Source organism: Sciurus vulgaris, assembly GCF_902686455.1.
Source record: "Sciurus vulgaris genome assembly, chromosome: 15".
Taxonomy (NCBI): Eukaryota; Metazoa; Chordata; class Mammalia; order Rodentia; family Sciuridae; genus Sciurus; species Sciurus vulgaris.
This window is the reverse complement of record NC_136476.1, coordinates 35,403,704-35,417,178: the sequence shown is the minus strand read 5'-3', so window position 1 is coordinate 35,417,178 and position 13,475 is coordinate 35,403,704. Positions and strand designations below refer to the sequence as shown.

Genomic DNA, 13,475 nt, shown 5'->3' with positions numbered 1-13,475 from the left:
GCTTAGAGAAAACAAATTTCCCATCCCCTCTCAGAGTAGGTTTCTGTACCAGAGGGTATTTTTCTTCCCCAGAAGGTATTTCTTTAAGTAGCTTAGCCTAAATGTGAAATGATTTTACAACTTCCTTCTAGTTTTTCTTTTTCCTCGTCTTCCTTCTCCCTCTCTCTCTTAAACATATATGGTCATATACTAGGTTCCTGTTCTGCATCTTGCTGTTAACTCATGATTTACTTGGAGGTGTTTCTTGCCAGTACTGAACTTTTTCATTCTTAATTACTACTTAATATTACTTTGGAAAGACTCATAGTATAGTAGTAACATTTTATAGAAGTGGGGGGAAGGCAGACATTGGCTATATAATAAGTAATTACCATTAACTATGGAAGAATAAAATGGTATATTGTTGAATTTGAAATATAGCACATTCTCAGATTTTCTTTGCTCCCTCTGTAAACCCTCAAGGTATCACTCCATATCAGTTGGTATTCAAAAAGAAAAAAATTATTTGTCTTGAAAGATATGTCCTATTTAAAGACATAGGGTGACATGCAACACCCTTTAAGAAAATTTTTTTCTGACGTCATAGAAACCTAGAGAGGCAGTGCAGGATAGTGGGATGAACACATATTTTGAAATAAGACCAGCTTGGTCTTAAATTCCTGCTTTGACACTAATATAAGACTTTGGTAAAGTGACTTAATTCTCTTAGCATCAGTTTCCTTATTGGTAAGATGAGAATAATAATACCTCTCATAGGACCTGTGAAGAACAAATGAAAAAATACTTTATGCTTTGCATAGAACCTGGCATACAGCAGGTGTTCATTAAATGTAAGGTACCATCCCCTAGACTCTGGTTATCCAGAATTATTAATTTCATAAGACCTCTGGATATGGTGCTTTTACTATAATTGTATCTTATAAAACTTATCACAATGCTTTACACGTAGTAAGGACTCCAAACTTGTACATCAGTTATTTTGTTCTGTAACTCTTAAGAGTATGACTTGGCCTTGAGAGCTCTAGAGGGGAGTAAATGGACCCATACTTGATCATGTGTATCACGTAAAGGTGCCTAACTTAGCCAAATGTCAGAATTTCAGCCAGGGATGGTGCTTGTAAAAGTTGGACAACTAGTTCATGGTGTTCTACACAGGAGCTCTGATTTGTAGCATTTGCTGACTGTTCTTGTAAGGGTTCTCAACATGGCCCATTTCAAATTACCAACGTGAAGTCTCCTTGCTTATAAACTGCCTGAAAATTTAGTAGTCAGTTCTCATACGTCAGTAAGAGCAACACTGGAATACTAGTTGATTTTCCATCCTTGGGACCACCACTGTGAACTCTAGTATAAGTATTTTGGGTAACAAAGACCCTGAAAAATTGTCCAAGCTCTGCCATCTGCTTATTTTGTGACCTTGCCTCAGTTTCCCTTTTCCCTCATTAAATGTTCAAGCAGTCAGCTTAGGTCAGTTTTCTAAAAAAATTTTTTTGTACAGCCTTATAATTCTGTGTAGATGTCTTAGGCAACTGAGGTCAAGGGGCTCTGGCATTGTAAGTATTGTCCTGTATATTCAATATTAACATCTTTTAAAAACAAGGTCTTCATTGGTTAAAAATAAATATATTTGAGAACTATTATTCCTGAAATAGCTATCGCAGAGCACATGTCTGTAATTGTAGCAGAGGCAATAGAAAACATTCTTGGTACTTGACATTTTATTTAAATATGACCTTCATTTATGTGTGAATGAATTCTCCATATATGCTAGATTAATGTGGAGTGACTTACAGGCCAGATGTCACAAACTCAGATGGCTATAGTGGCTGGACAAATAATGAATTGAGGGAAACAGGTGGGATTTAATACACTGGGGAGTAGTGGTGACTGCCCAGCTGAGATTGCAAGCTACAAAGAGTGACCATCCCCGGTCCCCCACTGCTATCAGGAAGGAACATAGATTTTGTTGCCTTATCTTTAACTCCTTGACATCTTACCTTTTTTCTCTCTCTACCAACCCCCATCCCTAGCAGCTGATAATAATATTTTAAAATAATAAAGTTTCTTGAATTTTTCTTGTTGGTCACTAATTAAACACACATGCCCACTCATACCCTCTCACTTAGGGAGCTGACCAAAATGTATGTGAGGCCAAACTTTGCTTTCAGCCTTCTTGTTTGAGATCCCTTCCTCCCCTCTGCCTCTCCCCCACCCCCACACAACTGCTAGAAATCAAAACAAGGGCTTTGCACATGCTAGGCAAGCACTACACCACTGAGCTATGTACCTCTCTCTTTTGTGTTAAAAACATTTAATTATGTGAATTAGTAAGATCATTTCCATTTTAGAGATGAACAGTTTTGACTACGTAACAATTTTGCTGAGGTTCCACAAATGGCAAATGTTTCTACATAGAGTGAAACCCAAGTAATCTCACTTTAAATTTGGCGTTTAACTACCGGGCACCATTGACACCCTGAATGCATCTGTTCTACATGTTTTCTAAGCACATATGCAAAACATAACTAATTATAAGGGAAGGTAGAGACTGGTGTCTCACCATCTTTAGTGTAGAGGGACATGGTTTGTGCTTATATGTGCTTGATGTGATTAGGCAATGGAATACTATGTACTTTCACACTTTGTAAGAATTTTTTTTTTTTTCTGATAGAGCTCAGTGAGACCAGTGTAAAATTTTCACAGGGAGTTTTTATTTCTTTTTGCCACAAACTAGACATCCTGAGCTTTGGGGCCACCTTTGTGTCCAAGGGCAAAAGTTCTCTTTCTTCTTGTTGCCATATTTAAACCCCACCCATGGAAATGGTCCAAGTCCTGAGTGATGATCACTTCCTCTGGGCACGGGTATGAAGAATAAAAGTAAATCTAGCAGGAGGAGTAAATCCCAAAAGACAGAGATAAGTACTTGAGGTCAGAGACTGCGTCTTTTATAGTTTGTCTACATACCAAACTCATTAATATGAATAATCATCTCAGCAGTAGTGGTTGTAGTAGCAAAAATAATACAAAGTAACTAGTCTTGTTTCATGTTTTTACATCAGCTTTCATGATTTCTAGGATTTGGGGAGGTCTTTCTGAAGAAGTGATGTGAAATCAAGTCTCTCCCATATTTTTCGTTTATTTCTACATCTTTTTTTCTACCCACATAAAATATTTTCAACCTTAAAAACTCCACTCAATAGGGGTAAAATATAAGACACTAAGAAGAAAAATGAAAACAGTGTGGAAGAAAATCTATGTATTTTTCCATTTTTGTTATTCCCCCGGGGGACTTTTGAACACCCTTTGACACTATAAAGCTCTTTATGGTTTGTTCACTTGGTGTGGGATGGGGAGAATAAAAGTGCCAGTCCCTCTGGCAGTATTCTTCTCAACATTCTATACCCATCATGTGGATGGAAAGAACCCAAAACCTTCATTTTCAGAACTGTATCTCAGCGCCTGGCTGCTGAAGAAAACCAGTGTGGTTCCGACGTGGGATGGGAAGAGTGGTTTGCATTGGCATCAGCCTTGCGGGTGCTTTGGGGCTGGAGCACACACAGCTGTGGGTTACAGATGCTTGCTCTCCAGTATTAATGTGGCCAGCATGTGAAACCATGGCACCCACAATACTACACAAAGGTCCACGCCTCTGATAGTTTGAGAAATAACTCCCAGCTGAAGAAATTCTTTCTTGATGGGCTGGAATCCATTCCAGAACAGAAGGTTCTCTATCAGAGGGGTGCAACCAGAAATGAGATGCCTAATCATGTTAGACCAGGCACCAGGGACTGTATCATAGGATGTTCACAGGCTTGGGTGCTTTAATCAAAAATAGGGGTACGGGGACAGTGAGTCTTTAACCTTAGAATTCAAATTCCATACTGTGCATGTAGCAGAAAGCTTTTACCCTCAAGTCATTGTATAGTTTCTCTGGAGATGTCAACTGCAAACCATTAGTGGTAGTTGTCATCTGGCTTGAGTCAGGGTGTGTTAGAAATGTTACCACTAGTTTTTATGTCCTTCATCTGTGTCCAAGGATGGTAGAACCAAAGGAATCTATACACAGGAGAAAGGAAGCAAGCATGGGGTTGGGTGGTGCTTTCAATAACCAGGACTCTTTACAGGGCATAGGGCCTTTTGTCCCTTCTCATTCATGAGGCCTGTGTTTCCTTCTAACACTGTATTTGAGAGATCTAGGATTTCCCATCCACCATCCAGTCTGTGAGATAGTTTTATCATTCAGTTATAATTTCCAGTGAAATAGTAGCTTATAAGTATCCAGAAGTTAGTTTATTGACTCTTATTGCACTTCTGAGTACCCAATAAATAATTTATTAGTCTGATGGATATGTGGCTACCTAACTATGGGGCATGAAATATGCACTGTTTTTCTAATACACTGTAGGGAGACCTGTTTATAAAGTATTTAGTATTGGTTTTATAATGCACTGTTGACAACAGGAGACCACGAAGCTCAAAGATCAATCTCATTTTGGCCCACAGTATTAATGCTGCTTTATAAAGCTTTGTGTCAGGTCACTTAGACAGTGGTCCTCACAGAAAGGACTCTTGTTAGGAAGACAGGCTATAGTGGCTGATGAATGTCTTTGTCCCATATCCCTGTGGTGACTCTTTGGTGGCTGCTGATATTGACCAGGCGATGGACCCCATCATTTCCCTGTTCCCTAGAGGGATTCTGGACTTACAGTGCTGAGTTCTATTAATGCAACCTTTGAGAGTCGGTGTGACTTTGGACCATAGTTGTAGTCCTGGAGGTCAGAATCAGACAGTAGGGATAGGAACTCAATTCTCCTCAGCTTTATCTCATGTTTGTTAATGAATTAATATTCTTCCACATCGCCTGGTCCTTCATTGAAATCCCATGTGTAACATAGTGTAAAGAATTTTGATCTTTGATTGCTTTGGGGAATTTCCTTAGCCAGTTATAAATTCACAGACATTTAAAAAACTACGTAGTAAACATTTAGGATTTGGTATGTCTAAATAAAGATTAAATAATTTCATCCAAAATCAATTCTGTGTCTTAATTTTCTTTATGAGAACTACTTGCCATGGGTGCGCTGTGTGATACCCATTGTAATTGTTTACGATGTGCTGTTGCCATTAGGATGTATGTTTTGGAGCAAAAAGTTTTGCTCTTTGCATTGAGAACTCCTTGCTAGTTCCCGAACTGGGAAGTCTGAATCACACCGTCTTAGACCCAGACAGCTTGCTTGTGACTGGACATGCTTGTGTAGAAACCAAGGCCAAGTCCTTTCTGCTTTCTACCATTTCTTTTATTTAACATTTCTCGATTCTGAGTTTCATTTTATCCTCTCCAACTGGACCAAACCTTTCCTCCTTTCTTAGTAGTCCTTGATTTCTTCCTGTTGTGCCTCTCTGAATAGGTAACTTCAACTTTTGTTTTTCTGGGATGATTCATCCTATATTTTCTAGGCTATCATTTATTGAATACATATTTATGTTTAAGTGTCTGTTAGGCCTGGACGACCAAAGATGGGTGAATTCTGTCCCTTTTATAACAAGTGTACAATTTAGTGGGGGAAATATATAGTTAAATTTTAAGATGAGAGCATTTTAATACGTGTGTGTGTGTGTGTGTGTGTGTATTTTTTCTTTAAGCCATGGAATTTTTATCTTTTACCTTTGGTTTCTGAGGGGAAAAAAATCTATTTTTCTTCCTAAAGGGGCATGTTTTCACTTGTGTTCTTTTTTTTTTAACCTCTACTTTAAAATTTTTCTATATATTTTTTTGAGACTGGATCTCACTGTGACCTTGAGTTCACGGTCCTTGTGCCTCGGCCGCCCAGCCTGCTGGGATTAGGACTTGCACTGCCACACCAGTTTCATTTGTGTTCTTGACCATACTCTCTCCTAGGACCCTTTTATATCATTTCCCCTCTGGCTTAGATCTTCAATATCCTTTTCTCCCCTGGTTTTGTCCCCTTTGCCTATCATAGGCAGTTTTTATTTTTCTTCTTTTAGTGAAAAAACAACAACAACAACAACAACAAAAAAAACCTGTCTACTCATTTTTACAACTTCTCCAAAGCCCTGCTAATGTTTTAGATCAAATTTTTCTTGCTTGAAATTTTTTTTTCAAAGAATTGTTTCATCTTTTCTGCTTCTTTCCTTTACAAATTGCTTACTTCTTAATTCCTGTGGAATGTGGATTCTATATGCTTTTCATTCTCTATATACCTATTAGAAAACTCTTGCAACACAAAATACAGTTATAAAATATTTCAACCACCTACATATTGGGAATGCTATATTGAATGCCCATTTCCCCAAAGTTAAGAACTACCATGTACAGACGCAGATATCTGAAGTACTCTAGGTTACCATTCAAATTATATTATGCCAGTCACTGCCAAGCCCCCTATTTCCTCCTCCTGTTCCTTAAGCGTTGTTCTGAATTTGGTATTCATCAGTACCAGTTTGTTTTGTTCTTACTATTGTATTGCCACTCTTGATTTTATTATACCCTGAATATAGTATTGTTTATTGAAGTATTTAAAACTCTTGACCATCCTACGTCCTGAAACTGTCTTCCCTTGCTGTTTAGAACATTAGGTCTGATGGTCCTGTTAACACTGCTCCTTCTGTCTTCTCCCTCAATAACTATAGGTGTCCCCTAAGATGCTGTGGTCACATTCTTTACCATTTGTGTCATGTATATATAGATGGTTCTCAGATCTGATGACTCCAGTATCAGTCTGTTGTCTGAACATTTCTAGTTGCCTGGCCATCTACATGGTCTGCTTTTACCCTAAACTGAGGTTGGTATATATTCCGGCAAACTAGTTTATCCCCATTTCTGTTGATGGTGCTATAATTTTCCTTTGTTCAGACTATCAGAGCACTGGTGTCTTCATTGACTCTTCTCATTTGTTACTCTCAGCCTGTCAATCATTCTTGTTCCTTTGGTTTTGTCCTCATGTATCTTTTTTCTTGATTGTCACACCCCCAGCCCTATTTCCTGGAATCATTTACCCAGTTTATTATAATAGCTTCCTAGTTCATCTCTTCATGTCTTTCTTTTCACACTTCAGTTCATTGTGCTATTGCCACATAAACCTTCTGGAATCTTCTAGTATTGATGGTTCCTGGATAATGTGATAAATAGTAAGCCTTTTTTTTTAAAGTACCTGGGATTGAACCCAGGGACACTTATCCATTGAGCTACATCCCCAGTCCTATTTATTTATTTATTTCTATTTTTAGTAGGAGATGGATATAGTATATTTATTTTTATGTGGTGCTAAGGACTGAATCCAGTGCCTCACATGTGCTAGGCAAGTGGTCCACCACTGAGGTACAACCCCAGCCTATTTATTTTTATTTTGAGGCGGGATCTTTCTAAGTTGCTTAGGGCCTTACTTAGTTTCTGAGGCCGGTCTCAAACTTATGGTCTTCCTGTTTCAGCTTCCCAAGTCACTGGGGAAACAGCCACTTTTTCTAGTGGACTGTAGAACTCTTACCGTTATAGCAACACCTATTGGTCCTCCATCTTCGATTCTTAATTGCTCTACACACTCCCTACCTTGTGTTCTAATCAAATTGGATCACTTATGTGGAAATACTACAAGTTCTTCATGTCCCAGAGAAAAGGCCATGTCTGCTTAGAAACTTTCTTTTATCATACTGGCTGGAAGGAATCTTTTTCTCAAATAGAATTCTGCTACTGCTTCTCTTACCATATTCTGTTTTTATATATGGTGCTTTTTGTGTATGGCTTCTGTACTAAATTGTAAACTTCTTGTGACCAGGAACTTTCGTGTTCCTCACAGCTTTTCAAGGCCTTGATAAAACTTCCCTAATAGTGGCTAAAATATTTAATGACTCTTTCAATAACAAGTATGAGAAAAGGGAGTAAGAAATTGAGCTAGGGGATAGGGTATAGCTCAGTGGCAGAACCTGTTCTGGCATGTGTGAGGTCCTAGATTCAATCCCCAGCATTGACCCCAACAAAGTGAAGAAATTGAGTGGGCTGCGGGTATAGCTCAGTGGTAGGGCACTTGCTTACCATGCATAGGCCCTGGGTTTCCATTCCCAGCCCTGCCAAGGGGTGGGGTCAGAGGGGGGAAAAGGAGATAAAGAGACTGAGGACCAAAGTACATTCATCACCAGTCAGCAAATTATTCAGTTATTCCTGCTTTGTTACTTTTATTCTCTCCAGGGTTTGTTTATATAACTGTTGGCTGCCGTACGCCTTAGAAACTATTAGCTGTTTAAAAAAGGTGTTTGGGTGATTAGAGGAGTATATTATAATTGCAGTTTTAAAAAAATCTGTCTTGATGTATACTCAGTGCTTATAAGTAATACTGTCTACAGGGTATATGTAATTTCCTTTCCCCATCTCTCAACAGGCACGCTTTGTGCCCACCCCACCTCCAAATCGCCTTAATTACAAGTCAGAGGGCAGGCTTAGTGAACAAGACTGGCAAGCACATTTCAAGGTCCCATGTTGCGGGGTTGATGCAACTCAACTTGAGGTACGTTGCTCTTTTCCATTTAAGTCGCTTGGTTATGATATGCTCACATGCTTTCACGACCTACTGAGGTTTCTCTCACCTAATCATTCTTTCTTCCACTCTTCTGCTGTCTTTTCACACTCATCCTCATGCTATGAAACTCAGATATTTACTTGCTTCCTAACACTTCTTGCCTATGAAGAAATTGTTGCAAGCAGTAGATTTAGTGGCCGTTATTTGAATGATCTTGTGATAAAGTACCCGCCTTCATCAATCTGTTCACTTCTCCACCCTTCCTTATTTATATTTTCCTTTATCTTTCCTCGCCCCTCCCTATGTAGTTCTATGGACAGTTTACTGTTATCACTGTTTTTAGTAGTAGTACCACTAATAGTAAATTTTTAGAACTGAAATGTAGTGTACACATGGAAAAGTATAGCAATTGTAAGTGTACAGATTGATGAATTTTTATAAGGTGAATGTGCCCACTGCCACCAACTAGATGGAGATAAGCAATGTTACCTCAAAAGCTTCCCTCAGGCCCTTCCCCAGCCACTGGCAGGTAGTTACCTACTGACCTCTTAAAGTTACCTGTTAAACTGGATGTGGTGGCACACACCTATAACCCCAGCAACTTGGGAAGCTGAGGCAAGAGGATTACAAGTTCAAGACCAGCCTCAGCAACTTAGCGATCCCCTATCTCAAAATAAAAAGGGCTGGGAATGTGGCTCAGTGGTAAAGTGCCCCTTGGTTCAATCCCTGATACCCCCCCCCTCCAAATGTTAACTTGTTAATTCTTCCTATTTTTTAACTTGATGTTAGTGCTGTTAGTAGGTTAGTATGTTAGTGCTGTTAGTAGGTTAGTATGTTAGTGCTGGCATCTTCTGGCTTTCTTAACTTTGAAAACAATTTCCAAGATCATTCAAATTTACTGTTTCCACATTTTTCATTTAAATATGTATGTATATAAAATAGTCTGTTTTATGATGAAACTTTATATTGAGATTTCACTATTTAAATTTATTTTTTAGGTTTGTGAATTGCATATAAGGGAGTATTATCTATAGTATTGCTTTTGTATGTGATAATTCTGAAGGCATTGTTGTATTTTCAAATAATTTTATAATGTATTGAGCCTGCCCTGCAACATGATTTTCTTGGTTGTCTCTGAATCTCAATCTTCCTTTCTGACAATAATTTAAATTATTACTATGACATTTTTTATTGGGGCTGCAAATTTCTCACTCTGCAGTCTTTTAGAAGGAAGCAAATTAAAAAATTAATATTATCTTTACAGTCCTGCAGCATCCATGATCATAAGAAAGAAATTCCCCTCTTCATCTTCCTTGCCCTACCCTATTTCTTCATATTAATTTGAGGAAAAACATCACTGGTTCTTTTTGTGCAGAAGATTTTATTATAAACTGTTGACTGTAAGTTATGATAGAAAGTAGTCACTGTCACTGCTTTCACATGAGAAAAGATTAAAGCCACTTTTCTGTGTTTAAACCAAAACAGGTAAGGTAAAAATGTTTGATCTTTTGTAGGCTTGAGATTAAGGCTGACCTCAAATGCTTTTGTATCTGAACCTGGATTCCAAGGATCCATCCTTCCCCTAACATTTTGTCAACTACCTTATCTACCACACCCTAGCCAGACCTTTTCATTATCAAAGGGTTATGGCATTTGGATATTTCCTTGATGTATTTCTGTGAAAAGGAGCCCCTGATGTGGCTGTCAGCAAATGCTGCATCACATTGATTGTTTCAGTTGGTACAGAGACAAGTGTCAACTGGAGCAGTTTCTCCCTTTTGCTGTAGAAAGGTAAAGCTTTTAGGTACTATTTATTCATGGGGGATATTCATGCTACTCTTTAAAGTGATTTAACCCAATGTCTACCCAAGCCTTACATTAGGAGGCCTGTGTTCCTCTCTTGGTCATATAATGATGTTTTTAGTGCTTACCTTTTCCCTTCAGTGTAGGTGAATTTTTTTTTTTTCAGAACAGTTATTTTTGTTTTGTGCTCTCATGTGGTATCCCTGTAGTAAACACCAGAGGATTTGGGATCCACAATACATTGGCAGAAAACTAACCAAAAACTGAAGGCATGTCTGTACATCTTATTTACAATATGAACCATGATCTCGTCCCCTGAAATCTTCAGGCTGTTCTAACTGAGGCTTCTATGTATTGAAATGCCCAGCCCAGGCCGCCAGAGCATCTGGCAAAGTTATTGTTGTAAATAGGAAGTAACATGTACAATTCTAACACAGACTTTCAGGGACAGTGATTGAGACTGTCAAAGACGGCAGCTGAATTTTTTCTTTCCTTATTTGAATACTTAGATATCCTTAAGTGCATTTTGAATTAGTTAATCCATAAACTATTATCCCAAATTCATGTCCTAAATGTTTATATGAATAAGCAATAGATTAGATATCTCCAAAGAGGAAGATGTATAGAAGAATGCAGATGTACAGTCGAATTCATTCGCACATAGGCACTGAATTAGGTTCAGTAGTTGGCATGCATGTGTCATGTTTTTAATCTGAATTAAGGGCTGCTACATTTAGATTTGGCTAGATTATCTAATAAATTGAAACACTAAGGAGAATTCTTAAATAAGCAAGTTAAGTTTTCCAGGTCCCCTAAACTTTAAATCCAGCTAGTACTCCAAAAGTTTTCACAACCATCAGATGTTACTACTCAGGAACACTTGACTATTAAAAGACAGTGTTTCATCCCTTACAAGGATGGTAATGGAAAAAAATTAGGAGCCAGTTGGAAAGCAAAGATTTAGGTGTAAATGTTAGGTGAATCTTAATTGTGCAGATGAGTACCTTCATGAATAAAGATGACAGTTCATATCAGAACTCACAAGAACTACTTTTAAATCTCACTTTCTTCACTTTCCATAAAACATGCAGAATAACAGAATAATAGTTCATCTCTGCATGTGTATGTGTGTTTTAAGGAGGGATGAATGTTTAACTCTGCTCTCATCAAATTACATCTGTAAGTCAAGGGAAAAAAAGCAACTTAGATTATGATCTAATTATTTGCAAAGGGAACACCTGAATTTGAATTATTTTTAGTTTTTTTTTTCTTTTTATAGTGAGTTAAAATTTTTTTCCTTTTAACTTCACATAGAAAATGAAACTTAATAAAATAGGAATGGCAGGTTTCACAAGGGAAAAAGGCTGCTGTCAACTTTTTTTCCTTAGGAATATGGAAATTTGGGTGGATTATCTGTTCAGAGGAGGTTTCCTTTATTAATTCTTTTTTTTTTTTTTCCACTTAAGACATCTGTTAACATTTCACACAGCCCAACAGATGTTGCAAAGCAAGTCCCATACTTTGTTCTCAAGAAAAATGACATTTCCTCAATTGGTTGCCCCACCTCTGTGACTGAGTCCAGCCTGCTGCTTCTGCATAATTTGCATATATTAAGTTATATACCTTAATGCATCACAAATTTGAGCCTCAGCATTATTTTTATATGGCAAAGTCTGGTTTGATTAGAAACTAGTTTACATGTTGCTCTAGAGTTAAGAGGGGAAAACGTAATTCAAAATTCCTTTCAGAATGGCAGTCTGATCCCACATACAAAATGGGAAGTTCACATTTTTTTTTTCTATAAAATAAGTGAATTACAAAAGCTTGAGTTGTTTGCCATAAGGAAGTGCTGATTGTCATGCGATGTGGAGCGTCATTTTTATTATTTTGGCAAGAACAGGGACAGTTTTGTCTTGACAAGCCATTAGATGAATACCAGCGTGTGTCACATGAAAAACCACTGATCTTTAACCCAGCTCTGTACTTAACCAAGCCTTGAAAATGAATAGTGAATAAAAGGAAGAGCAAAGGCCAGTTTACTGTCATTACAGATTACAGAATCTGTTAACAGCTGCTGAACTGAACCCAGGGAATTACAGGTATTGTTCTGTAAACCAGCAGACGTCCTGGAGATGCTTCTTAAATTGTGTATACAAACTATACATTTATTTTATATTTGCTCAAGATTTACATTGTTGGAAACATAGCTAGAAAAAAAAAGTCCTTGAGTACTTTCTCAGTGTAGTGCATGTGTGTCTTTATCACAAAACCATATATATTTACATAGAATTATCTCAGTGAAGTTTTTCTGTTCCCAGTTATAGAACTTAATTTAAGAAAGCAAGGGACTTTTTAGGAACAAAATAGAAAGTATGCAGTGCTTCTGTCCTTAAAAACAAAACAACAAAATGCACACCACGAATAATTATGCAAAGCAAGATCCTTTCACTTGCTTCTTCTAGTACTGTTTTTTGCATCAACATGTGGTTTATTTATATATTTATTTTATTTTATTCATTTTTAGAAAATGGAAGGAAAGGTCTAAAACCCACCTCAGTACCCAAATATTGAAAAGATCAGTAACATTTTAAACAGTCAGTTGTGGGAATTATTGCTTACAGAGCTAACAAGAAAGAACACACTTTCTTACTCTGCTGGTGGGATTGCATTGTGCCTCCCTATAGTCTTGTTATCCCACACTAACTGAAATGCAAATTCTTTGTAACTAATTGGATCTCATTGAGGGTACATGCACAGTGTGTAGTTACATGCAAAAAGGTTTTTAAAAATAAAATTTTCCTGTAATTACAACTTTTAATTACTAAGACGTTAGGATCTGTAGTATGGTTTAGAATATGTTTCTGACTTTTTAACATATTACTAAAAAACAAACATGACATAAAATGCTTGATAAGGTGCCCGCTCAAAAGTTACAGAAAAAAAATATTTAGTTGCAGCAATCTATAAATTGGATTTTATTAAAGTCCTGTGAAAATGTTTTTCTTCCTTTTTAAGTTTAGGATTTAGTACTTAGGGCCAGTATACTCTACTGAGGGCATGCTAGTAGTGCAGTCCTTTTCTTGGAACATTTTAAATGTTAAAACATCATAAGTATCAGAAATCACTTCCAAAAGTTGTTAC

General features: G+C 37.4%; 1 protein-coding gene across 13 annotated transcripts in view; it reads left to right on the top strand.

The window, feature by feature from the left end:
- BNC2 (basonuclin zinc finger protein 2) overlaps positions 1-13,475 on the top strand; it is a 404,537-nt gene that overhangs the window by 112,503 nt on the left and 278,559 nt on the right. For 10 of the 13 annotated variants that reach the window (XM_079113183.1, XM_079113184.1, XM_079113182.1 and 7 more), the window contains one exon: positions 8,394-8,519. The exons of the other annotated variants lie outside the window; for them this stretch is intronic. In XM_079113183.1, the coding sequence (XP_078969309.1) occupies positions 8,394-8,519 (126 nt within the window). The remainder of the gene's footprint in view (positions 1-8,393; positions 8,520-13,475) is intronic. 13 annotated transcript variants of the gene reach the window in all.